The sequence below is a fragment of the Suricata suricatta genome, chromosome 16 (assembly GCF_006229205.1).
Source record: "Suricata suricatta isolate VVHF042 chromosome 16, meerkat_22Aug2017_6uvM2_HiC, whole genome shotgun sequence".
In the NCBI taxonomy this organism is placed as follows: Eukaryota; Metazoa; Chordata; class Mammalia; order Carnivora; family Herpestidae; genus Suricata; species Suricata suricatta.
Window position 1 is genome coordinate 45768721 of NC_043715.1, and position 27588 is coordinate 45796308.

A 27588-nucleotide genomic window follows, 5' to 3' on the forward strand; every position below is an offset into this window, starting at 1 on the left:
GCAACATGGGAGTCCGCAGCATTGATTTCTCTTTTAAAAATGCTGTGCATGTCAGAAATTTTCCATTTTAAAAGTTAATTTAAAGAAGGAGAAAAAAGGGATGCCTGGGTGGCTCAGTCAGTTAAGCGTCCGGCTTCGGCTCAGGTCATGATTTCACGGTTCATGGGTTCAAGCCCCGTGTTGGGTTCTGTGCTGACAGCTAGCTCAGAGCCTGGAGCCTGCTTCCGGTTCTGTGTCTCCCTCTCTCTCTGACCCTCCCCTGCTTGCGCTGTCTCTGTCTCTCAAAAATAAATAAAAAACATTAAAAAAAAAAAAAGTAAGAGAATTCCATTCTGGCCCAGGCTCCTAGTGAGCTGAGCCCCGGGGCTCAGGGTCTCCCCACGGGCCCTTTATGCCACAAGAGACCTGCCTGCAGGGGGAGGCCCGATCACACTGCCCACCTCAGTCCCCCACGTGCCCTGAGGGCACAGGCGAGCATGCTGCCCAGGGCGCACTCCTGACCACAGAGGCCAGCCAGCAGCAGCCCTGGGGGTGCCCACCTTGGCAATGATAACTTCCTTCCGCAGGATCTTCATGGCGTAGTAGCGGCCGCTGGCTTTCTCCCGCACCAGAATCACTTTGCCAAAGGTGCCCTTGCCCAGAAGTTTGAGATAGTCGAAGTCATTCATGGTCTGCCCAGGAGGGGGAGAGAGTGGGGCAGTCAGTGCTTGGCCCACGGCCCACGGGAAGATGTTTTAACACAGAGAAAGGAAAAATCGAAGGACACTGTTGCCAAAACGCTCTGGCATGAGCAGGGGAGGAGGCTCTGGGCAGCAACAGTTTGCTCTGAAGTGGCCTTCAGCCTGGCTCTCCCAGGCAGGGGGCCCCGCAGGTTCGGAAGTGGGGGTAGACGGGTCTTCACGACCTCCTGTGACGTGGCTGCCCCTCAGCCCACGTGCACGCATACATCCCCATCCCACAGGGCAGTCAGGACGAGTCCCCGCTGCCCACTGTGTGCGGAAACCAGGGGTGAAAGGACCAGTGTTGGGGAAGGAGGGATGCTCACAGCCTGGCCGCCTGCCCCCAGCACTTACCACCTTGGCCCGAGCCTTGCTAACTGCCACTTCCATCTCCTCAGCCGCCGAAGAGTCACTGGGGGAGCCGCACTTGTAGTCCATGGGGTCCTCACCTGGGCCCCGCTGCTTAAGGCTGTTGGCGACCATCTGAATGGCCCGCATCCACTCCTCCCTGTGTGGGGACACATCCAAAGAGCCATGAGTCCCAGGGAACCCCAGGGAAGGAAGGACCGAGCCCCCACCCCTCTAGTGGAAGCATATGATCAAACGGCTTGGAACTTTCCGATGAGATCTGTCTGAGCTGGGGAGAGCCAATGGAACAGGAATGCCATTTTACAGATGCTCCGGCTGCGGAAGGTAAGAGAGGGCGAGTGGAATAAGGACAGAGACCGTCTATGTCCCAGGGGTGGCCTGGCCTGAGCACTGTTTGAAGTCAGGCAGCAATTAAATGACGGAAGACAGGAGACCACCCTTCTTCCCAGCCGCCCTGAAAACGAGCCACCACCCTGAACCCAGGATGAGGGAGTGACCGACCATGCTCCATCCAGGGACTCGTCCAGAGCAAATGACAAACACCATGTTTTGTAAAAAGCAAACCAGGAGTCAAAGGAAGAGTTCACTGGCTGGAGAGAGCTGAAGAACTCAAAAGGCAAGATCCTGGGAGGGGCCGTCCACCGGGAGGGCTCAGGGCCAGCGGCTCCTGGTGGGGCAGGGACGCGGAACGGAAGGTGGCGGACAGCGAAGCAGGTCCCAGCACAAGGGGGCTTGGCCTGAGAACTATTTCTGTCGCTCACGATTTAGAACTTCTTCAGAAATAACTTTCTTTTGATACCTACTTTCTATCTCTAGAAAAGGAATAATACATCTAGGGAAAAGAAGTAAAAATGACCAGAGACCACAAAAAAGAAACCGGGAGGCAGAAAGATACACTTGCCGTACCCCTTCCATTTCTGACCCACCACACGACTGCAGGCGGTTCAACCCGATATATGTTGAACCCCCTATGGATTTTGCTTATGTCTGCAAAACAGCCACATGCACAGGGAGAGAAACAATGTTCACGAAGAATGAGAAAATTCAAGAAGCACAAACAGGCAACCTCCCAAATCACAGCAATTTAAATAAGCCTCGGCGTGGGTGCCTGGGTGGCGCAGCCGTTTAAGCATCCGACTCTTGATCTGAGCTTGATCATGATCTCAGAGTTCATGAGCCTGAGCCCCTCACTGGGCTCTGCGCTGATGGTGCGGAGCCTGCTTGGGGTTCTGTCTCTCCTTCTCTCTGCCCCTCCCCCTCCTCTGTGCGCTCTCGCTCTCTCAAAAATAAATATGTAAACTAAAAAATATTTTTTTAGGTAAGCCTCCGTGAGAAGGGCCAGTCAGCCCCACATCTTCCAGAGTCACCCCCAACCCTGGGCAGCATGTGAAACTGTTCTTGTACTCCCGAGGCACTGAGGGCCCAGGCCACTGTCATGCAGAGAGCAACTGGCCTGAGGAGCCGGAACCACCCTGCGGGCTGCGCTCAGCCACCGCTTGCTCACGTCAGGACAGCCCACAGCGACCACGTCCATCAGTCCTGTGGCACCGACCTCCCCGGGTTCTGACGCTGCTGGGCTCCGGGCACATCTTACAGCCTGTGGCCCATCTCGATTTAAGTGGGCACTTGCTTTCGCTCAGTACTCTGTGTAGAGTAGTGGTGGGTCTCCGGGTGACGGTGTCTTGGATGAATGGAGGGTGGCAGCAGTGTTGCCACTGGGAGCCGCGGAGAATGCAGCTGAGCATCTATGTAAGGAGATGCCCTGCAGCTCCAAGGAAGGAGGCGGCAGACCTATGTGTGGACTTGGGATGACCGGGGACATCTTAAGGGAGAAAAGAAGGTGCAGAACGGCGTGGAGGGGTGCCTGGGGGCTCAGTCGGCTGAGTGTCCGACTCTTGACTTTGGCTCAGGTCATGATCTCACAGTCCATGAATTCGAGCCCCTTGTCGGACTCTGCGCTGACAGCACGGAGCCTGCTTGGGATTCTACCTCCCTTTCTCCGGCCCCACCTCCTGCCAAATGAAATCAAAATAAACCTAAAAAAAAAAAAACAAAAACCAGCATGGACTGTGACACTCCTGGAGTTAGAAACAAGAGGGATTTACGCAGAGACGTGTCCGCACACCAGCACGACCACCTTCAGAAGGGCGTGGACACAGGGCCCTGGCTGCCTCCAGGGAGGGGAGCGGGGAGTCAGGGGCAAGGAGGACTCCGATTCCACGGTCCCCCAATTACAAACACTCTCAGGCCACTCATCCCTCCTCCTGCATTACAGATAGGGAAACAGAGGCACAGATTTAAAAACCAGAATTCAAGGGCACCTGGGTGGCTTAGTCGGCTAAGCATCCAACTTTGGCTCAGGTCATGATCTCATAGTTTGTGCATTCAAGTTCCGCATCAGGCTCTATGCTGACGGCTCAGAGCCTAGAGCCTGCTTCAGATTCTGTGTGTCCTTCTCTCTCTGCCCCTCCCCTGCTCATGATATGTCTCTGTCTCTCAAAAATAAATAGATGTTAAAAAAAAAATGGAATTCAGGAAAAACACAGTGGGTGCTCCGAGCCTGGTAGCTGGAATCACAGAGGGCCCATGACCTTCCAGAGCTGACAGGCTTAGCTGTGTGGCTTGCTGAACCAAGCAGTCACCAGGCCCAGACGCACCAGTTCACACCTGGAAGCCCTGAGTCTCAGAGTGGCCTTGCTCACAGGAGATCACGCTTCGGAAGCCAGAGGTGTGGATACTACCAGCACCGACATCAAGGGCTGGCATGCTGGCCCCCCCCAGGCCGAGCCCGGGGACCCCGGAGCCCATGCACGTCAGTCCCGTGAAGGCAGCGATCTCGTCTGCTGGTACGCGGCACAACGCAGCCCCTGGGTGGGCACACGGGTGGTATCCGGGGAATGAGTGAGCACGGCAGCCCAAGTTCAAGGGCCCCCAGACTCAGGGCACACGGAAGCCCAATGCACACAAAGAGGAGAGCACTGGCTTCCTCCCTCTCTGAGCCAGTGTCTCAGGCTGCCATTTCTCAACTTGTTTTAACCCGTGACCTTTCTGGAACAAATTACCATGAAATCCCTATCCCCACATTAATATTTCTATTTTTCAAAGAAATGGGGGGGGGGCACATCCCATGATCTGCTTTATCAGATCATAATTGTCCTCTTAGAAATTTTTAAATGCTGACTTCTGGTGTAAGACCATGGGTTGAAAAAAAATCATCCATCTCCTAAGGGACACACTAAACATATTAAAAAGAAAAAAAGACATTTATATCTCGCGTACAGAGATCTGGGAGGGACTGTCACATGAAAAAAGCAAGTTAAAGGGGCCCCTGGATGGCTCAGTTGGTTGGGCATTCGACTCTTGATTTCAGCTCAGGTCATGATCCCAGGGTTGTGAGATCAAGCCCCAAGCTGGGCCACTCACTGAGCATGGAGCCCCCTTAAGATTCATTCATATTCTCTCCCTCTCTCTCTCTGCCCCTCTCCCATTCACTCTCTTAAAAAAAAAAAAAAAGCAAGATGAAGATGCTGAGGGTGCCACCCTCCTCCGTAAGGGGGGAGAACACAGCCCATCGACGAAGTCTGGATAAATCAGTGACCCATCCCCAGCGCGGGAGCTCCGGAAGCAGCTGAAAGGGGCCTCCCTGGGCCGCAGGGCTGGTGACGAGGAGCGTGGGCACCAGAGCCGCACCAGCTGAAGCTGGAACAGCAACCGGCCACCAGGGCCAGCTTGCCCATTCCGCTCAGGAAACCAGGCACAGGTGAGCCGCTGTGTATGCGACACGGCACCCAGGAAGTGCTGGCCCCGAGGAAGGTGGGAAGGATGCTGGGGGAGGCCTGGACCCATCCCAGGCACCCTGGCTCAGCTGCCCAGCCCCACGGGGAGCCAAGGAACCCACAGACGTGTTCAGGGAAAACGGGGGCTGTCCCACTGCTGGACAAGCCCCCGGTCTGGTTCCAACTGGGCCAAGATTGCAAGGTTGCAGCACAGAATTCCAGAGAAAAAGCAAGGGCCTCTGTCCAGGATCCTCCTTAGGGGGTTGCAACACGGTGTCTGGGGCAGAGGGGCGCTGCCACCCACAGCTGGGGCCACCGTGCTTCCAGCCCTCAAAGGAGAGCCCCCAGGGGAGCTGACCTCCTTCCCCCAGAGACACAATGAGAAACCTAAAAGCCCCCAGGCACCAGCTCATTCCACACTCACCACGAACACGGGAGTGTGGGGGGAAGGAGCATTTCTGATGTGGAAACCAAGGCACAGAGAGGCAGAGTCACACAGCCAGGCCCCCCACCTCCCACCCCTTTTGGTAAGACGCTACCACTCCCTGCTGAGTTACAGCCTTCTTCCCAGATGAGACCCAGGGGGGTCACGCAGGGTGCTCTGGCAGCGAGGGGGGGGGTCGGGGGGGGGGATGAGGCTCAGGGGATGAGGGACACAAAGCCGCAAGCCCAGGAGCAGAGTGAAGGCAAGCTGCCCCTGGGAGTGCTGTCCCAGGCCACCTTTGTGAGCGGGTGCTTTACAAGATGAGACCAGAGACCTAAGCCCTCAAGCTGCCCCACAAGCCTCCCGAGTAGGTGCTGTATGCACCCCCTTCTATAAATGGGGAGACCGATGCATGAGCCAAGCATCTGCCCCATTACACAGCCAGCGGGCGGAAGCCCCAGGACACAAACCCAGGTGTCCCTGTGGCCCTCAGAGCACTTCTCCCATCAAGAGTACTTTCAGAAACCTTCTTTTTTTTTTTTAATGTTTATGAGAGAGAGAGAGAGAGAGAAAGAGAGAGAACAAGTGCACACACGCAAGTAGGGGAGGGGCAAAGAGAAAGGGAGACAGGATGGGAAACAGGCTCTGGGCTCTGAGCTGTCAGCACAGAGCCTAATGCGGGGCTGGAACTCATGAGCTGCGGGAGCGTGACCTGAACCAAAGCTGGACGCTTAACCACTGAGCCACCCAGGTGCCCCAACAGGAAGCTTCTTTTTCCTCATGTGGGCTCTGGGGCCACGGGAGGCACGCCGGGGAGCCACGCTCCCCCAGGCAGCACTAGGGCCGAAAGAGGCCGGGCCGGGAGCAGGCCGCTGGGCCTGGAGCGCAGCTCCACTGCGAACTGGCCTGGGGCACTGAGAGGCTGCACACCCCGGGCCAGACTGCCTCCCTGCACAGCACAGTGACTGAAAGCACACACCCTGGAGCCACCAGCCTGGGGCGAGTCCTAGGTCTGTCCCTTCCACGTGGCAATGCCGGCCACCTGACATTCCCGTGCCTCAGCTGGCGGACACATGGAGCAGGGACCAGAGGCTGTGTGCCTACGGGCGAAATGAGCAAGAGACAAAAAGTACTTAAGGAATAAGCCGCGCGCGACTTCGCCCAGCTGGCCAGCAGACACTTCCGGAGTGCCTTCGGTGTGCCAGGCCCACGTTCCGGCACTGAGGGTGCAGGCGCGAACAAGCCCACCAGAGAGCCCAGCCCAATGGGGACAGTGAGTACCAGTTCCAAAGGCAGGGACTGGGGAGGGAAGCCCCTTCTCAGAGGGAGGTGGGGAAGGCCTCCCGAGGAGGTGGCATGTAAACCAGGACCTGGAAGAAGTCACTGGAACATGGGCCACTCCCACGGCTGAAAACGGGTGCTCTGTACAAGGCTGAGAAATGAAATGGAGGGGAGGAGGCAGCTGGGAGAGAAAGGAATCCGGGCAGAGGCAGCCGCACAGGGAGACCGGAGCAGGAGGAAGCCTGGTGGGTCTGCGGAAGGCCTGGCAGATGGCGGCACGGCTGTGATGACAGAGAGAGAGGAAAGGAAGAAAAGAGGGTAGGAGGGAGGACAGGCCCCAGAACACACTGGGCTCCACGTGGTACTATGTTAGGGACTGACATCTTCAGCCTTAACGACCGGGAAGTTGATGAAGCGTTTATGCGGGGGTGACAGGATCTGATTCAAGTGTGCGGCTGCGGTGGGCTGCGGATTCGGGGTAGGGAGAAGCGGCCTCAGGCAGACTGTCCTCCAGGCAAAGGGTGCCAGTGGCAGACGGGATGGTAGAGAGAAAAGGCACCAGCAAGTGAAATTCCACGGGGGCAGCCTGGCCCAGACTCCCTCCTTTGCTCCTCACCACAGCCAAGGACCTGAGCTCCTGACAAGAGGGGCACAGCGCTGGTCTGCCTCTGGAACCCGGGCCCAGCCCTGCGCTACTCTGCTGGGCAGCACCAGAGACGCCCCCGGGGGAAGCCCAGGGAACCACAGGGGGTGGGCCTATCCTCGGCGCAGGTCTCGGAGCAATAGCCGACCGCCTGGCCCATGGCAGACGGGGGACCGCTCTCCCTCACCAGGGACCCCCCTGATCCAGAGAGGCACTGACAGATGGAGGGCGTCTGGGTCCCCCTCTGCCGAGACACCCTCAGATGGGCTGCCTGGTGGGAAAAATCCATGCCCTTCGGCTCTTCTTTCCTTTCTCTACCTTGCTGTGTCTTCAGTTTCACTACCACTATCCCTCGAAACGCTCTGAGGACAAACAGAGTTAACAGACGTAAAGACCTTAGAACATGGGCTCCTGGCTGGCTCAGTCGGTAAGTGTCTGACTCCTGGCTTCACCTCAGGTCATGATCTCACGGTTTGTGGGATCGAGCCCCATGAGCAAGCATGGAGCCTGCTTGGGATTCTCTCTCCCCCTCCTTCTCTGCTCCTCCTGCACATGCGCTCTCTAAGTAAGATAAGAGAATGAAGGAAGGAAGGAAGGAATACAGCAACTCACTCCCTTGAGAACAGAGTCTGGCTCAATAGAGAATTAGTTTTAATTATCCTTTTAACTCATTCAACAAACACTTACTGAACACCTACTTATGTTCCCAGCAGAAATACATAAATAGAAAACATCACAGCTGGTAGACAGGTGGTGCGAAGAAAACTAAAGCAGAATAAGAACAGCAGAGTCATGGTGGGCAGGGCAGGACACTCCAAGAAGGTGGCATTTGAGCAGAGATCTCGTGAACCTGAGGAGAGAACTGTAATGACATCTGGGAGGAGAGGTTTCTAAGCAGAGGAGATAGTAAGTACAAAGGTCCTGAGGCAGGACGTGTGTATGGCACGTCTAAGGATAGCAGAGAGACCACTGTGACTAAAGTGAGGGAGCCAGCAGTAGGAAGTGACTCTGGAGAGGAGACCAGAGTCATCGGCATTCTGCAGAGTAGGGCAGAGACTCGAGTTCACTCCCAGTGGGGTTAAAAGCCACTCAAGAGTTCTAAGCAGAGAAATTACACTTATTTTATCGATTTACATAAAGACGATCATCATAACACAACGCACTATGGCATACGCCTGCTGAGACCAAAGTCTACCAACTTCTCCTGTGAAGGGCCAGAGAGCAAATATTTTAGGCCACACGGTCTCTGGCACAACTTTTCACTCTGCCAATAGTAGGGCAAAAGCAGCCACAGACGACTTATAAGTGAATGGGTGGGGCGTGTTCCGATAAAACTTTCTTTTTAAAAACAGGAGGCCGGGCCCTGTTTTGCCAGCCCTACTCTGGCCCTAATTTCCAGTTTACAGAAAATATAGGCAGAAAGAACCAAGTAAACAATGCCAGAACGCAGTAAGATTACACGTCCAGAGTTTGAGATGTTCTACCAGACAACTTCCCTGGCTTGTCCCCCCAGCCGCTCCCCCCGAAAAAATCAACGCTGGGGGCGGCGGGCGGGACGGACGACAGGGCTGAACGAGATTAAAATAGGCCAAAGAGACAACATATGCACCTTAAATGAATCCTGGTTTGAAAAACAACATTTTGAGGACACTCAGGGAAATTCCAGCAGACATGGATATGGAGAGGAGACTGGTAAACACTAGGCTGTGCGCAGTCACCTCGGATGCGGTAATGGCACCGGGATTCTGTAGGAGAAAGCCACATGTCCGCTGACGTCTCCAGGAGCAAAGCGTCATGAGGCGAGCGTGCAAGTTCACAGCGGAACAGAAAGCAAAGCCGGACGAGGCAAACCTGGCAGGCGCCGGACCGCGGAGTCCAGGCGGTGCAGGGTACCCGGACGCTCGCTCCTCACACTAGTCCTCCCGCTTCCCGTACATCTGGAGCCAGACGGTGGGGGCGAAGGGAGCCTTGGGGAAGGCGGGAGAGGCTACCAGCAGCGTAGAGAGCAGGCTGTTCCAGCATCTCGACAGCACCAATGGCCAGTGTGGCCGCCGCCGGCCCTCCCCCGCCACAGGGCTATATGGGGCAGGCCAGTGAGGACAGCCACAAGTGAGCGCCCTCCTCCTGCTAGCTCACACCCCCCCCCAGGTTAAGGTCAGACACATAGGGTGTGGTCTCGGAGCAGCCCTGGTGGAGAGAGCAGAGTTCTCTCCAGCAGCGACGGTGGCAGGCGCTAAGAACCGAGGCGGCGGCTGTCCATCCACCCGACCCCCAGTCCTGGTAAAGGGATTCTTCCCGACACTGAAGAGCAGAGATTCCCACCAAAATGGAGAGTGGAATAGAGCTCTCGGCCACCAAACGCTCTGCCGGCTCCCTACTACTTTTACACGCTTCCGAACTGTGTGCCAGGCACTGCGGACACAAGGCTTTCCTGTTTATCGCCCCCCTGAATCTTTCAGCAGCCTTGTGACAAACTCCAATTAATTCACAGGCTGCCAAGCCCTGGGGGATCTCCGACTGGAGTCCAGGACCTGGCTGAGCTCCGAGACCCTCTTCTAAGACCCCTGGCCCTGGATTCTCTCGTGACACAGAACCCGCTGCGGTCCCTGTGCTGACAAGCTGTCGGCCTCCCGGCCTTTGCATACACTGTCCTCTTCCCGTGAGTCACCTTCCCCTTCCCACCCAACGCTTTCCAACACCCAGGCCCTGTACACCTGCTGGTGTTGATCCGCTTTTACCAGCAGTCCACAGTTTTTGTCCCCAGCTTTCAAGGGTGTAGGCACCTCAGCAGCCCGAGACGGGAGGGAGCTCTGCTCCCCCTGGGGGAGCACGTGTACGTACTTCTGACTTTGGGAAACCACGTGCCAGTCCCAGTACGTACTGCAGAAACACAGCTTACGTTGTCTTGTGTGTGCTCTAGAGACATGCTGTCCAGAGGGGAGTCACCGGGGCGCCTGGGGGCTCAGTCGGTTGAGCAGCCCACTTCAGCTCAGGTCATGATCTCACAGTTCACATGTTCGAGCCCTAGGTCGGGCTCTGCGCTGACTGTGGAGCCTGCTTGGGATTCTCTCTCCCCCCCGTGCCCTTCCACGACCCGTGCAAACTACCGACCAATAAATACACACATACATACATACTTAAATATTTACATAAGTATTCCATTTCTCGGCTGCACTAGACACATTCCACATTTCAAAACCTCAACAGGACCCGTGAAGACTGGCCACCCTCTTGGACACCACACGGCACTGAAATCTTCCACCACGCAGAAACTTCTCGTGGTCGGCACTGTTTTCAGGGGCTCACCAGAGGGTCACCTGAAGCCTCACCCGCCAGATAAGCTCCAGGAGCATTTCTCAAAGTGAGGCCCAAAGGGGTAAAGTGGGGAAAAAGAGATTTGCTGTCCATCCCTAGGATGCAAAGAGCTTTCAGAACTAAGACACAAACCAACTCCACAACAGAAACACAGACAGAGGATATGAACAGACAGTTCAGAAAGGTAAACTCATGTGGCCCTTGAACACGAGCAAGTATGGTCAAGCTCACCCACAGAGAGAAAAAGTCTGGCGAAAACCACCTTATGTGCCATTTCCCACTGATTGGACCGGTAAAAATCGAAACATTTGAAAACATAAGGCTGTGGGGACACTCTGAGACATCATGTAAAAGAATCTCTTCTCAAAATCACAAACGCATATTCCCGGTGACCCAGGAATCCCAAATCTACGCATTCCTTTTACGGATTCACCCGCACGCGTATCACATGAGATAACGCACACGGTACTTCGCCGTGGCGCCACCTGTAATGAGCCCCAGCCGGGAAACACTCACAGCTCACCACTGATAAAGAACTGCCAGGTGACCTTGGGGACATATGTGTGTGCAGCTGATTAAAACAAAAATTAGAGGCGCCTGGGTGGCTCAGTCGGTTAAGCCTCCGACTTCAGCTCAGGTCATGATCTCACATTCGTGGGTTCGAGCCCCACATCGGGCTCTGTGCTGACAGCTCAGAGCCTGGAGCCTGCTTCAGATTCTGTGTCTCCCTCTCTCTCTGCCCCTCCCCCTCTCATGCTCTGTCTCAAAAATAAATAAAACATTAAAAAGTAATAATAAATAAATAAATACTAAAACAAAAATTAAATGGGGCGCCTGGGTGGCTCAGTCGATTAAGCGTCTGACTCTTGATTTCAGCTCAGGTCGTGACCCCGTGTCGTGGGACGGAGCCCTGCACTGGACTCGCACTGCGCGTGGAGCCTGCTTAAGACCCTCTCTCCCCGCCCTTCTCCCCGACCCTGCGTGCTCTCTCTCTCTCTCTAACAAAAACCAAAGCCAATATCGCAGCAGCAGTAGCTCTCTGTATTTCAAGCATAAAGATCCCCCAATATACGTTAAGTAAAAAAGCAAGTTCAGGGTACAACGCTACCTTTTGTGTAATAAGAACCAAGCAGGGGACCCAGACCAGGGCAGGGTGCAAAAGTCTACATGAATGAGCTCGTCCACCCGTGAAGCTGTCCGAGGACAGGGGACAAGAGCAAGGGTGGGGGTGGACAGGGCAGAAGTGAGAGACGCCTCCTTATGCGGTTTGATTCTTGAACTAAGTAAACCTGTATCTTCTCTTCTAATAATTAAACTGATCTTTTTTTGACACTGACTCTCTGGACCAACTGCTACAAAATCAATGGCGATGTTCATTAAAAATGCAGCTCTCCGACCCTCCAGGGATCTGTGGCCAACTGGAGACCCTGACGTGGGCCCAAAGCTCCGTACTGTTAAGCTCCGCCCACGATTCCAATGCACCCTCCAGTCTAAGAACACAGACTGAGGTCTGCAAACCAAGAACCCCTGCTCGTTCTAGTTCGAAGAAGGGCTGAGCCAGGAAACTCCTAGGCAGGGCGCCCAGGGGCCCTCCTCCTCACACCAGGCCCGAGGCCACTCTCACAGGGCGGCCACACAAAGGACCACACTCGCCTCTCATCTGGAGAGTCTACATGGAAAGTCCTTTCGATGACAGTGGTCCACTGCAGGCAGCGTATGACAAAAGTGTTGGGCCGTGGTCTCTCGGTCTTCATCAGCTGGCACTCTGCAGGCAGAGAGAGAACAGAGGCGGGAGGGTGAGGGGACAGCCCTGCCCACAATCCCCGAGCCACCTTCCTGTATGCCAGATGGTGTGGAGATACGTGAGAGACTGAGTCAGCCCTGGCCTTGTCCCTAGGGGGCTCCAGGTCCAGCATGTGTCACGGAGGACAGCTCAGCGGTCACGGGGGAAGCCCAGGAGGCAGACGATGTGGCCCAGAGCTCAGGGGGTATCCCAGAGGAAGGGGCGTCTCTGCACTGAGCCCTCAAGGAGAAAGGGAAGCAGTCAGTTGTGCAGAAGGGCACGTGGTATACAAAAGCCCAGAGGCAAGGAGTCCAGCACAGTGAGGGAATGGCGAGTCCTGCTCTCGATGTGAGGAGGCGAGACGAGAGAGAGGAGATTGGAGATGGACAGGGGCCAGGCTGCAGAGCTGGGGGGGGCGGTGAGGAACCTGGACTCTGGCTTGAGGGCAACAGGGAGCTATGGAAGGCTTTCAATAGGAAAGGGACATGAAGAGATTTGGACAGATCCCTCCAGCTGCCTCACAGACAGTGACAGAGAAGGGATGCCCAGGTCTCCGGCCTGCACACTAGGAGGCAAGAGGGCCTCCCTGGGACAGAGACAGGGCAGAAGGAGTTGGGGGAGGGGAGACTTGAACGCCAGTTTGGGAGGGTGGGTAAGATGGACCTAGAGTGGGAGGGAGAGGACAGTGGTCGGGGCTGAGGAGCAGCAGGAGAGAGGGGGTTTCTCTGACATGTTCTTAGGAGGACGGTGACCGCTGACCGATCAGGTCACCAGGGAAGGAAGGGAGCGGGGGGTCGGCGGCAGGACCGTGGTTCTGCAAGGCCACGCAGAAGAGTTACGCCTGTTACACTTTCCTTGGCCGGGGTCCACTGAAAGGCATCACCTGGGGGGCCACAGAGGGGACCGGGGATGTGAAGTCAGTCCTGCGATCAGCTGAGTGGGAAGCCACGCTGTCTGAGGTGAGAGGGACAGAGAAGTGGGCTGTTCCCAGAGTGCAGGATGGCAGGCGCCCGAACCAGCCAGAACCATGGGCCCTGCCAGCCGATTTAGAAGCGCAGAGGTGACGCTGCCGGGGGTGAGGGGCCGGGGAAATGCCTGGCTTCTCCCTTCTTTCTCTTCCCCACCAGTTACCAGCTCAGCAGCCCCTCCGAGGGACAGGGAGGCAGGGTGGAGAATGGACCCAAGGGCACCCAGGCCCTAGACAGGCCTGCACCCAAGAAAGGCCAGCCCCCACGTGCCCCCAGGACCTGCCAGCCGTTTCCCTGAGCACCTGAACTAAGGCATGGCGTGCGCGGAGACGCACCTGCGACAGAGAAGTTGTTGAGGGGGGGCAGGGTCTGGTCTGGGGCATCAGGCCGCTCCTTGTATCCGATGAAGGAACCGTCACTCTTTAGCAGGAAGTACCGGGGCCTCCAGGTCTTGATGTATTCACCTGATCAGAGGCGGGGGGAGGGAGAGAGGTCAGAGCACCTCACAAAGGGCCCCTGGGTGGGAGAAGGGCCAATGAGAGGCGGGGAGAATTCCTCTCCTGGAGAACTCCTCCGGGCAGCCCCTGCTGATGCAGGCTGGGCGCTGGGCTGGGCCCCAGTGATACAGAGGTCGTGCCTGGCAGGAAGGCGCCGGCTGCAGTGCCCCAGGGCACCAGCTGTCTCAGCGTGTGGCCAGTGGCAAGCCATCCCAGCCATCCTTGCCAGCGCATGGCCCAGTCCCAGGGGAGGCCCAGGCTTCCAAACACACATGCCCTGTGGCCCTGTAAGGCCAAATCCCATGGGCTGGTATTCACCAGGACAGCCGTGCAGGTGGATCAAATGTCAAAACACCGTGCCAGGCAGGGTATGACCGTTGCTGCACCCTCTGAGTGCCCCTTGACTGCCTCCATTTGTTCTAACCATGAATATCCAGGCACCCTGTGTACACACACCCACACTGCAAGGACCCACACCTCAGAGGGCTGCTAAGGATTACAATAAGGCGGTGAGGGGCGCCTGGGTGGCTCAGTCGGTTAAATGTCCGACTTCAGTTCAGGTCACGATCTTGCCGTCTGATAGTTCAAGCCCCACATGGGGCTCTGTGCTGACAGCTCAGAACCTGGAGCCTGCTTTGGATTCTGTGTCTACCTCTCTCTCTGTCCCTCCCCTGCTCGCACTGTCTCTCTCTCCAAAATAATAAACATTAAAAAAAATTTTTTTTAAATAGAAACTCAAAAGTCCATCATCTGATGAACAAACAAAACGTGGCATAGCCATACAATGGGGTGTTACTCAGTCAAAAAAAGCAATTATTAATACACCAATGAACCGTCACTTAAACTAAGTGAAAAGGGCTTATCACAAAGAGCCACACATTATAGGATTCCATTTATATAAAATGTTCAGAGTAGGCAAATCTACAGGTACAACGCAGATTAGTGGCTTCCTAGGGCTGGGGGCAGAGGAGGAGGGAGGCTGGAGGGGACAGCCAAGGGGGAGGGCAGGTTTCTTTTCAGGGCCATGAGAATGCTCTAGACTGGACTGCGGTGATGGATACACGACTCTGAATACCCTAAAAGCCACTGAGTTGTATAAGCAGTTGAATCATGCAGTGTGTGAATTATGGCCCAAGCTGCTAAGACACGAGGCGGCAACCATAAACCCCCCAGCTTCAGGCCCAACTCCCCACAGGGACTCCGTAAATGCGGAAGCCCGCGCGGGAGGTGGGGTGGCAGGGTGGGGCCGAGCTGTGTGTGCTGTGTGGCCTCCAATAAGTCACTTCACTTCTCTGAGTCTCTGTCTCCTCTCACGGGGATGTTCGTTAAATGACAACCACGAGGTAACATTCTGTGCCGGGCACTGTCCTAAGTATCTTATGAGTTTTAACTTCTTAAATTCTTTCAGGTGTAGATACTAAACGATTCAATGTATATAAAGTTAAAAAAAAAAACCCTAGCAAAATCCCAAATTCAACAGCACAAAGGGAGGATAATGACCAAGGGGGGTTATCCTAGGAATGCAAACGTGGTTCAACGTATGCAAATCAACCAACACGTAATCAAAGGAGGGGAGAGAACCGGAGGACCATTCTGACTGCTGTAGAAAAGCCTTTGACAAAATCCAACACCCTTTCGTGATAAAAATACTCAGCAAGCTAGGAACAGAAGAGAATTTCCTCCACGTGATAAAGGGCATTCTATAAAAAACTCACAGCTAACAGCATTCAATGATGAAAAGACTGAAAACTTTCTCCTCAAACATCAGAGAAATGAAGAGGTCTACTGCCCTTACCGCTGCTGTTAAACACAGTGCCGGAAGTTCTAGCCAAAGAGAAAGGAAGAAAATGAGATGGAAGGCATCGACTTGAAAAGGAGTAAGGGAAATGATTTTTATGTGCATAGAACTGATCCTGGGTAGAAGAAATCACAAGGAAGCCACAGGTAATGATGAGAGCTGGTCACCTCAGCAAGATCAACACAAAAACCCCAGCTCTTCTTCCTACACGCCAACAATGAACAATCCAAAAAGGAAATCCATTTACGAAAGCACAAGGAGGCAGAAGATGCACACAGCAGAAACTACCAAACTGTTGAAAAAAATTAAAGCCTTGAACAAATACAAAGACATCTTGTGTTCATGGACTGCAACGCTTCATCCATTAAGGCGGTAATACTGCCCAAAACAGCCTATGGAGTCAACACGGCGCCTATCAAAATCCCAACAGCCTGACCTGCAGAAACAGAAAAGTCAATCTTCACAGTTACAAGGAATTCAAATCCACACGGCAAAGGGTCCAAAAGAGCCAGAAACAATATTGGGAGATGGAAGGAAGAACAAAGTAAAAGAACTCATGTTTCCCGACTTCAAAACTGACTACAAAGCTACAGTAGTCAATCAGTGTGGCCCAGGATAAACACATAGACCAATGGAATAGAACCAAGAATCAAAAAATAAAGCCACACCACCTACGGCCAATCAGTTTTCAGCAAGAGTGCTAAGACTAGTCCATGAGGAAGAATGTCTCTTCAACAAGGTGCAGGACGAGTGGACACCCACATGCAGAACAGAACTGGACTCGGCCTCACACCATATACCACACACAAAACCTAACTCAACCTGGATCTACTTACATGTCAAAGCTAAAATGGTAAACTCTCAGAAGAACACATGAAGTCTTCATGACCCTGGATTTGGCAACGGATTCTTAGATATGACACCACAAGAAATAGCAATAAATGAAAAAAATTAAAAGGCACCTGGTTGGCACAGTCGGTTAAGGGGCCAACTCATGATCTCAGCTCAGGTCATGATCTCACAGTTTGTGAGTTTGAGCCCCTCATCAGGTTCTGCATTGATGGCATGGAACCTGGTTGGGATTCTGTCCCTCCTTCTCTCTGCCCCTCACCTGCCTGTGCGCTCTCTTTCTCTCTCTCTCCAAATAAATAAACTTAAAAAAAATTAAGTGGATCATTAAAAATAAAACTTTTATGCAAAAGACATTATCAAGAAAATAAGGGACAACCAACAGACTGGGCAAAAATATCTGCAACTCACAGATCTGGTTAAGGGTCTAGCATTCAGAATATATAAAAAGCTCTTACAACTCAACAACAAAAAGACAATTAGCCCAATTCAATAATGGGCAAAGGACTTGAAGAGACATTTCTCTATAGATATAAAACTGGCCATCAAGCAAATGAAAAGATGCTTAACATCATCAGTCATTAGGAAAATGCAAATCAAAACCGTGATGAGGTACCACTTACACAGCTACCAGGAGGACTGTGACTTGAGAGAGAGAGGAAGAGAAAAACGAGGGCTAGCGAGGATGTGGAAAAGTGAGCCTCGCCCACCGCTGGCGGGCACGGGGTACGATGCAGCCCTGCGGGAAGGATTGCTGCTTCCTCAAAAACTTACAAACAGAACACGTTATAGATTACAAGCACAGTATATAAACCCTGATGCACATAAACACAAATACATAGATTACCTGATCACACAGAATACATTAAATGACGATCACAGAACACAGGACCCAGTTCACGTAACCTGTATACGCACAGCTTGTAGAGAAGGTACGATCCAGCAACTCCACCCCTAGGTCTGTACCCAGAAGAACTAAGTGCAAGTACTCAAATACCTGCACACAAGTGTTCGTAGCAGCACTATTCACAACAGCCACAAGGTAGAAATAAGCCAGATGCTCATCAACCGCTGCGTGGATAAACAAAACGTAGTACTTTCGTACAATGGAATACTCTTTGGCCAGAAGCAGCAAAGAAACACCGATCTGCGCTACAACAGGGATGAACCTCAGAGGCGTGAAGCAACGTGACGTGAAAAGAAGCCATACTGTGTGATTCCTTCACATGAAATGGTCATAATAAGTAAATCCTTAAAAACAGAAAACAACTCAGTGGCTGCCAGGGGCTGGGGCAGGTGGGGGGGATGAGGAGTGACTGCTTATTAAGTACTGGGATTTCTTTCAGGTGACAGAAAGGTTTTGGAACTAGACACAGGTAGCAGTCACACAACACTGTGTATGTACTAAAAGGCTACTGAATTGTACACTTGAAAACAGTCAATTCTGTGTTATGTAAATTTCACCTCAACTTTATTTTATTTTTATTTTTTAAGTTTGTTTGTTTATTTTGAGAGAGAGCACAAGTGGGGGAGGGGGGTAGAATCCCAAGCAGGCTCTGCACTGTCAGTGCAGAGCCTGATGCGGGGCTCAGACTCACCAACTGTGAGATCATGACCTGAGCCAAAGACTAAGCCACCCAGGCGCCCCGACCTCTATTTTAAGGAGCAAAACAAAAAACCCAGAGAAACTCACCAGAGGCTACTGGAAGTTAGGAAAAAATGTTACCGCTTGGGAAGAGCAGGGAGCTTTTGGACATTGGTTTTGGAGTGCATTTATGATCCAGGCACTTACCTGTGGTGTTTTATATATTGATAATAAGCTGAGAAAGGGAGGGAGAAAGGGAGGAAGAGTGGAAAAGAAACCTACAAGGACAGGAAAAATATCCTCGCAACAATCCTGTTTTACAGATGAGAAAACTGAGGCCCAGAGAGGTTTTACTACTTGCCTGAGGCTCTCAGTCGTGCACTGAGAGAGCCAGGACTGGAACCCAGGTCTGCTCCATCCAGAGTCCACACTCCTGATAACTACACTGTCTGCCTCCCAGCTGGCAGACGGGGGCTGGCTTGGCGGGGACTGGCAGAGAGTGCGCTGAGGCCGTGTCAGAAAGAGGACCAACACCTGCCCTAGTGACTCCAAGAGCCGTGCCCTCACTTCGCCTGCTCTCACAGCCCCTGCTCAGCAAGAGGCGGCCTACGGGCCAGGCCTGGAGACGACGGTTTCCACAATCAGAGGGCCACCTCTCTGCTGAGACCTGGGGCAAGTCTGCCTGCTGAGCCTCGGCTCCGTCGCCCGCCCACCTCACAGGGGGCGGCTATGGAAATGCAGCTGCACTAGGCTTGCCTAGAGCACAGCCCCGTGCCTGGCACAGACAGAATGGGCACATGGTAAACTGGGGCTCTGTTCGTTTACCCAGCAGAGGCGGGGTAAGATGGCACAGGTGCCCACCTTCTGGCCCAGTCGGTAGAGTGTGCAACTCTTGATCACAGGGTGGTGGGTTCAAGCCCCATGTTGGGCCTAGAGTTTTATTTACAAAAAAAAAAAAGCCAAAAAACAAAAAAACGGCAGGCAACGGGAGGCCCAGGATCAACATGCATCTGTGTGCGCCTGGTGCAAACCCAAGCTGGGGGCATCCCAGCTGGGCCACCCCAGCGGCTCCCCTGGCCCCCTGCAGCGTGAATGGAGACACTGAAGGCCTCCGAGGGGCCAAAGCCCATTTAATGCCATCAGCAGCCCTAGACCAGAGACAAAGTCCCGGGGACTGGGGATACCACAGGGAACAAGCCAGATAAAATCCCTGCCCTCGTGAAACAGGGTATGTCAGAAGCCTGGGTTGTTAACCCATTTTACAGATGTGAAACTAAGACTCAGAGAAGTGACACAGCTTGCTTGCAGACACCAAAAGGAAGTGGCAGAGCCAGGGTTAGAACTTTTGACATCTGCCAAGGCTCAGAAAGTTCCACTGACAGCCCCAGACTCAGGGCCCACCCTGGGCAGGTGGACCAAGGTGCCTCCAATTCCACCCCTGCCTTGAAACGCCAGTGGCAACAGGTCTCTCCCGCTCAGTCTGACGGTGGAGGCCTGGCCCTGGGGACTACTCCATCCCTCATCACCACTGTGTCTGCAGCCTAGGACGGGGCAGGACAGGTGAGCACATCTCGGGTCCCCACACTGTGCCCAGCCCACTCGCTCTCCGGACCACAGCTGCCCCCTCACCTGCACGTTCCTGTCCCAGTCCGCTGTGGGGCTTGCTCCCTGGTGCAAATCTTTATCAAACGTCCCTTCTCAGCGCCGCCCTCCCTGCCCACCCTGTTTCCAACAGCTCCCCCCACTGCCTCCCACACCTCCTCACGTGGCTCCATTTTTCTCTATGGCCCTTACCACCACTGTTCACGCTGGTCCACCTGGGTGCCGCCCACCCCTCCCTACTACACGTGGCCGTCAACCTGGGGAGGGAGGTCTTTGCCCATCTGGTTCACTGCTGAGTCCCCGGTGCCTGGCACACAGCAGCTGCTCAGGAAACGACTGCTGAATGAACACATGTGCACAGAGAGCATGGCCCGCTCCCTCCTGAGGAGCAGGTCCACAGAAGCCAAGACATGGGGCCTCCTTTACTCCGCAGCCTGGACAGCTGCCCCCGACCCCCAAGTGAGTAAGCGCCACACTTCTGGGGACAGGAGGCCTGGGGGTCTTACAATGCAGGATGTTAGTGTCTTCGCTGTGATGACCTCATTTCTCCAGGCCTCCAATGCCCACCAGTACCAGCGGATGAGGCCATGCCCCGGCTTCCGGTGCGCTGGGCTCAGCTCTCCCGTAGGGTTAGAGCCAAGGTCCTTCCCATGGCCTCCAGGGCCCGGCACAGTTGGATGCCACACCCAGCTCGCCCTGACTCCCCCTGCTCCAGCCACCCTGGCCAACTCAACCAAGCACACTTCCAGAAGCCTTCATCTCTGCTGCCCGGTCCCTAGGGCCCCTTGCCCAGCTCCGTGTGTGGCTCATGCGCTCACCTCCGCCGGTCGCCTGCTCACTGTCCCTGCCTCACAGCAGCTTCCCCTCAGAGCTCCTACTTCTCACAACAGCACTTATCACCCCTTGGCATCATAGATCTGCTTCTCTGTCCACCGTCCCCAGCCACCACTGGAATGAAACTCTGTGAGAGCGCCACATGTCCCAGAAGCCTGGGACCCTGGGAAGGCCTGGCACACCACACACACTCAGTGAGGATATGCTTAAGGAAGGAATGTGGACTGTCACCCCCCCTGTGTTACTTCAGTGAAACGACATCCCCTCTCTGAGCCTCAGTTTCTTCATCTATAAAATGGGACCACTAATACATGATGAATGAGACCACTAATCCAGGGCAGACTTGAGACTGGCCTGGAGGCTCAGCGCCAGGCAGACCTGCGGCTCCCCAGGCTGCTGCTGCTGGAGATTCCGTGTAGCGGGCCCGCAGGGGCTCCTGGCCTGGGGCAGGCAGCCGGGCTCGGCGCGCAGGCTCCTCGGCTGTACAGACCTGGAACCTCGGCCTTGCCGGGCACGGGCCACCAGGAGGAAAGCCCAGGCGGGAGGGGAGACCCGCCCCACGACCCAGTGGACAAAAGCCGCCCCTTACCGCGCTTGTGGAGCCAGCCTTCTTTGATGACCGACACCTCGTTCATGGTGGCAGCGTAACACGCTGTCACCTAGCCTGGGACAGTTCAGGGCAGCAGGACATGCAGGAGGTGCGGTGGACAGAGCACAGTCTGCAAGACAAGAGAAGAGTCCCTGAGAGTGTGAGAGGGATTCAGCCGCAGCCCCTGTCCTCAGGTGGCCACACCCCGGCTGCTCTGCAGGTGCCACTCAGGGGGAAGCCCTGCCCACCTTGCCCTGTCTGAGGCAGAGGATGTGGCCTTGTCCTCAGGGACTCCACCTGGGGACTGGGGGGAGCATGACCCTGTCCTCAGGGCCTCACTCTGGAAGGACGCGGGGGGGGGGGGGAGGCTCCCTGACCCACGTGCAGCCTTGCTGAGCAGAGCAGCCCTCCCACCCACCTGCTCCCCACACCGGGCCGTAGGGAAGGAGGCCTCGCTGCACCCCGTGTCACTCCTAAGCCCCCACGCTGAGGTAACTCGGGATGAATCAGACAGCCCTGGGCATCAGAGGGACTGCTCAATGTCACCAGCACCTGCCTGCCACTCCCCCCCCACAAATACACACACACATGCACACGCACGCACGCACACGCACTCTCCCTCCACCCCTCCCCTCCTTCCAACCTACCACCCTTAGCAAACCAAGTGCCCCAACCCCTCCCCCCGCCAAGGCCAAGCCACTCCAAGCCACTCCCTCAGCCTCGGTCCCCTCTTTGCCCCCACCAGATGACTGAGGGAAGACAGGTCTCCTCTAACATTCAGGATCTTGAAGGAGACGACAACCGAAGGCAGACGCACTGTCTGGTGCTTAGGAGTCAGTCCTGGGGGCTCAACAGGACTGCAGTCTCTGCCCCAAGACCTGCACTTCCGTCCTCAGGGACCAGCAGCCAACAGACTGACAGACGCCGAGGCCTCTGGCTTCATCTCAGGTTCCCCGGGTGGAAGGGAGAAGGGCGGGAGGCAGCTGCCCACTGGGCCCCTACCTGGAGCCACAGGCCTGGACAGGGGCCACGGAGCCCAAGGCGCCTTTCGCCTTTCCCGGCCTGGGGTTATTTGCGGACAGCAGGTCAGGAGCCACAGCGGCCCCTGGAGAAGTGGCAGCTGGCTCTAGGGACACCGTAGGCATCAGCTTTCTCTCATGCCCCAGGGGAGCTGGTGGGCCGGACGCACTACTGCCCGGCATGTGATGGTGGCAGGCTGCCCAGGCCCGGGCCGGGAAGGGAGGTAAGTGGGAGGAAGCGAAAGGCAAGACAAGATGGACATGGACAGGGAAGTAAACAGCAGGGTGAGAAATCACTTTCTGGACTCTGAGCTGCAAAGGCAGGACCAGGCGCAAGCAGCGGGGGCTCCCTCCCACGGCAGGCATGCCCAGCACCGTGGCTCACCCCCCACGGACGGAACACTCAGGGCCGCAGGCCCTCCATCATGGACATCCCACCGGCCCTGGCTTCCGCCTCCAACGTGACCAGTCTACGCACCTGCCCCGCCTCCCCCCCACCCCGGTGGCCTGGCTCCATGGCTCACGTCCAGTGCTGCCCTCCCCCTCAAGGTCCCCCCACCCCCTCCCTAGATCCCTGCTCCGTTAACTGCTCCCTTTCATCTGTCCCCCACTGAGCAGTAGACCCTCCCAACCTGACCATGTCCTTCCCCCACTCCAAACCCCTCCGTGGCTTCCCGCTGGCCTCGGAGAAGAGCCAAGCTCCCTCACTTGGGATTCAAGGTCCTTCAGGACCCCACCTCTGCTGACCTTCACTAGAGCTGCCTCCCGCCCCCGCTCAGCCCAGCCGTCCCCACTGTCCATCCACTGGCTTCCTGACGCCCCTCCCAACTGCCCTGGCCGTCTCCCCGGGCTCTGAGCCTCTGCTCTCAACCCATATACTCCATGTAAACCTGGCCCCAGCCCTCCGGGTTAAAAACCCTTCCAGGGTTCCCCAGTGCACCCAGACACAGAACAAAATCCTTTCCATCACGAGCCTAGTGTCACCTAGAAAGCTCTCAATAAAACCTAAGGACGAAGACAATGATTATTACACCCAGCACTACCCACCTCTCCAGCCCCTCCTTCCCACGCCCCTCCTCCCAGGCTTCTGTCCCTCAGACCCCTCCCTCTGGCATCCATGCCCTGTACCTTCTGTGGGTTCTCCCTCCTCCAAGAAGCCTTCATGACCACAAGCGGCTGCCTTGGTGCTCTCTGTGCACCTCCTCGGCCAATGCTCCCAGCACCTACTAGGTGCTAATTTAGCTACCGAGAACACAATACACAAACCCAAGTCTCCCTAAAGGCTTCCCAGCCCAGGACCAGACAGAGCCACAGATTCATGCCACCGATCTTCTCTGAGCGTGTCCTCAGCTCCGGACACTGTCCGGGTGCCTGAGATGAGTCCTCAGTAAGACGCAGCCCCTGCCTCTACGGAGCTCCCATCCTGGCGGGGCGGTCAGCACACAGGCACACACAGAACGTGCCAGCTGGTGGCGAGGCACTGAGAAGAAAAGGAAAGCAAAAGAAAGGATGGCGGGGAACACGGGGCACTATGCTAGCTGTGTGGCACAGGGGATGCATGCGGAGGGAGTGAGGCATGCTGACATGTAGGGAAAAGAATTTCAGGCAGGAGAAGAACAAGTGCAAAGGCCCTGAGGCAGGAAGTACTTGTATAGCATGAAGAACTGCCAAGGGGCCAGTGTGGCTACAGGGTAAGAAGCCAGCAGCGGGGAGGCAGGGAGAATGCCGAGGGCCTGGCACGAGATGGTAATGGTGAGTTAGAGAATTCCTCCCCTAATGCAGCGGCAGACACTATGCTTTCTCCAGGACCGGCTTGGTTCAGAAGTTCCAAAGAACTGGGATGGAGAACCCAAGTTCAGAAAACGGGGGGACATGGAAGAATGGGATTGGGGGCCTGGTGTCCAAGCTCGGCTCTCCCCTCCCCTTCTAGCCCCGTGACTTCACCTCCATGATTCCATGTGTCTCGGGATGGTGGGCCGCACAGGGGTACCTGCCGTGTGTGGAGGCTCAGCCCGCAGCCCGGCCCCCAGGGAGCACCATGTTCAGAGGAAAGCGAAGGCAGCCACGTGTGGTCAGGGCTGTGGAGTCTGGGAGCCACTGCCAGCTGGGCAGCCTTGAACGAGCAGGGTGCCGGTGCCCTCGTGGAGTCTCTCCTGAAAGCTCCCAACCACCCCAGCAGCGGGGCCGTGCCCGTGCCCAGGGGAGGGCAGAAGCCCGGAGAGTGGAAGCCGTTTACCTTGGGTCTTCCAGTTGAGGAGGGGCCGAAGGCCTGGCCGCTGCTCGGCGCACCGGGGCCACGTTTTATGTTCTCATTTCAGCAACTAAGCAGCCCACAGAAGCCTGAGCAAGGGCAGGGGGAGGAACTGGAAGATCCCCTATGTCCCGCCTGGATCCTGCCCCGTCCTCCCACTGAGGGTGGCGCCTCGGCTGAGGTGTCTGTGACGCAGTCCCGAGGTGATGAAACACCAGGCACCGAAGCCAAGAGGATGGCCTGCTCCCCGGGGAGCTGCCGACCGAGGACGCCCAGGCGGGAGGACAAAGGACAGCCTCTGGAAGCCAGGTGTCAGCGCACAGGGGCCTGCCCTGGCCACCGGCCCACAGGCCACATGCCCCATGCCGGGGAGTGCCTCTATGGCCCCTTCTCCACTCCCTGCTTCATTGAGCGTCCAGGCCTGAGTCTGCTGAGAGCCTGGGCCAGAGCTGCAGCTGCAGGCTCAAAGTGAGCCCCCTGGGAGGCAAGGCGAAAAGAGCAAGGGTCACTTCACAAGAGAGGACACTCACACACTATCTCACTAGTTAGGAGGAAATGTGAATTAAAATCACCTACCAAGATACCTGAAATTTTAGAGACTGACAATGCCAAGAGCTGACAAGGAGACAAAGGAATGCCTCCCCGTGGAAGTGGAACACGGTTCAACCACCAGGGAAAGCCGCCTGGCAGTAACAATTAAAACTCGATATATGCCTACCCCATGACCCAGCGAGCCCACACCCCCGCAACAGAAAGGAGTGCGTCTGTTTACAACAGCACCACTCACAGTAACGCCCAACCTGGAAACAGACGGGATGCCCGCCCACAGGAGAATGGACAAACGGTGGTAAACTCACACAGAACGCTCCTCCGCTGACTACGGATGCATAGGACAGGGACAAAGTGTAAAATGAAAGAAGCCGGACCCAAAGCAACACACCAAGTGTGAGTCCGCTCACAGCAAGTTCAGAACCCAGGCAACACCACACCGCTTGTGGAAGGGTGCGCGTCTCGCTTATAAAACTGGCAGACGGGGCGACTGGGCGCCTGAGGTGGTTGAGTGTCTGACTCTTGATTTCAGTTCAGGCCATGATCTCGCCATTCATGAGTTCAGGCCCTACGCTGCACCGTCAGTGCAGAGCCTGCTTAGGATTCTCTCTCTCTTCCCCTCTCTCTCTGCCCCTCCCAGCTCACTCCCCCTTCTCAAAACAAGCATTAAACACACACACACACACACACACCTGTGCAGAATGTCAAGGAAACAAATCTGTAAAAGTTGGGAGAGTGGGGAGCTCTGAGGACAGTGGAGGGTGATTTCTGGGAGCTGACCATAGTCTACTGGTGGTTCCGCATGGCTCTACTCTATACCACTTTGTTATAGAGAACCACACAAAACGGATTTAACGTCTTTTTCTGTAGTTTGTGACCAAAAAACTATAAAAGAAGCAGCTGGGGGGTGTCTGGGTGCTCAGTTGATTAAGCATCCAACTTTGGCTCGGGTCATAATCTCACGGTGAGCTCAAGCCCCGCATCTGGCTCTCTGCTGTCAGAGCAGTGCCTGCTTCAGATCCTCGGTCTCCCTCTCTCTAAAATAAAGTTAAAAAAAAGAAAAAAAAACTAAAAAAAAAGAAGCTGGGTTAGAGTCCAGAGAATGCAGGAAGCCAGAATCGGGGCTCCTGGCTTCCAGGGCTCGCCCACCCCAACGCTGGTCTGTCTGGATCCCCCTCAAGAACACCAGGTCACCAGCTGAGTGAGGAGGAGCAATCAGGGCCCCGGAGGATTCGAATTTCACCCCCAGCTCCCCTGGCTTCCCGGCCGTGTAGCCATAGTCAGTGCTGCCCTCTGTGAGGGCAGTGCTCCCACGTGTACAATGAGCCCACTGGAGACGGGACACGCACCCCAGGAAGGAGCAAACAGCACACCCTCTGCCCAGCGGCCTGGGGAGCAGGCTGGTGTGGGGGCGGGGCACTACCTTCAGCTCCGCACAGAGACTGGATGGGAATGAAAACTGCTGCTCTCAGTGGTCCGCTCTGAACAGAGAGGGAGCGAGGGGGGAGGCTACTGAACGGGGGTCCCCGAGGAAGCTTTTGTTTCAACAGCTGCCGACTACACGAGTGCCACTGTCTCACTCTATCGCTATGTCTCAAGCGCTCTATGATCGCTTATTTTGAAACTTCTGTGAGACAGAGGCGGCAGGTGGCTCAGTCGGTTAGGCGTCTGACGCCTGGTTTTGGCTCAGGGCATGATCCCACAGATCGTGAGTCCAAGCCCTGCGTCAGGCTCTCTGCTGATGGCGAGGAGCCTGCTTGGGATTCTCTCTTCCTCTCTCTCTGCCTCTCCCGTGTCTCTCTCTCTTAAAATAAATAAACTTAAAAAAATCATTTCAAAAAAACTTAAGACATTGTTGTTCCCGTCTCTGACTCAGGGGTTATTTATTGCTCAATGGTTTCCAAACTGTACTAGCTCCTTCAGACACTTCATCTCATGGTGCTGGGGTCAGACCCACGAGAGGCAGCTTACAAGACGACGCAGGGCCATCTAGGAGAGGCCCTTGAGGCACCCTTGGGAAGGAACCAGGGCCTGGGAAGGGTCCTTCAAACCTGTTTCCTCATCTGTAAAATTAGGGCTGCCTGGTGGGAGGGTAGGGATGTTGTAAAGCCTCGCTGAGCTCTAGTGCTTCTGTCCTCACTTCTATAGCCAGGGATCCTGTGACCGAGTCAGAGCCCGTCCCTCCTGTGCTCAAACCCTCTGTGTCCCCAACTTACACAGAGCAAGAGTCAGAGTCCTTGCAGGAGCCTCAGGACCCTAGGAGGTCTGCACTTTACTTCTCTAAACACACTGTTTCAGCGATGCTTGCTCCTATGGGCCCTTGCACCTGCTGCCCCTCGGAGGGAATCTTCTGCTCCCAGGTATCTGCAGGGCCCTGCCCTACTTTCTTCAGCCTCTGCTCATGTCACTTTCCTTGAGAAGTCTTCCTAAGTTCTGTAGACAAAAGGGGAACACCCACCCTATTCCTCTTACTTTCACTTTTCTCCTTACTTTCCCTCATCCTTTACTTTTCTCTATAAGCACGCACCACCACTGACCTGACTGGTGTATGTAATTTATTAGCTTACTACCACCTCTCCCCACTACGGTGTCAGCACAGTAGGAGCGGCGGCTGCTGCCTGTCTCGGGCTCGCTGGATACTCTGAGCCTTGCGGGGTGCCGGGTACACATCGGACACTTCCTAAGTACTTGTGGAATGAATGTGCAGGGTGAAGCCCTGTGCCCGGAACAGGCTCAG

At 55.3% G+C, this 27588-nt stretch overlaps 1 protein-coding gene across 2 annotated transcripts in view; it reads right to left on the reverse strand.

The window, feature by feature from the left end:
- AKT2 (AKT serine/threonine kinase 2) overlaps positions 1–27588 on the reverse strand; it is a 48797-nt gene that overhangs the window by 8036 nt on the left and 13173 nt on the right. For both annotated transcript variants that reach the window (XM_029926295.1, XM_029926296.1), the window contains 5 exons: positions 21033–21162; positions 13614–13742; positions 12181–12292; positions 1074–1227; positions 540–671 (listed from right to left, as the gene is read on the reverse strand). In XM_029926295.1, coding sequence (XP_029782155.1) covers positions 540–671; positions 1074–1227; positions 12181–12292; positions 13614–13742; positions 21033–21078 — 573 coding nt within the window. In that variant the 5' untranslated portion in view covers positions 21079–21162. The remainder of the gene's footprint in view (positions 1–539; positions 672–1073; positions 1228–12180; positions 12293–13613; positions 13743–21032; positions 21163–27588) is intronic.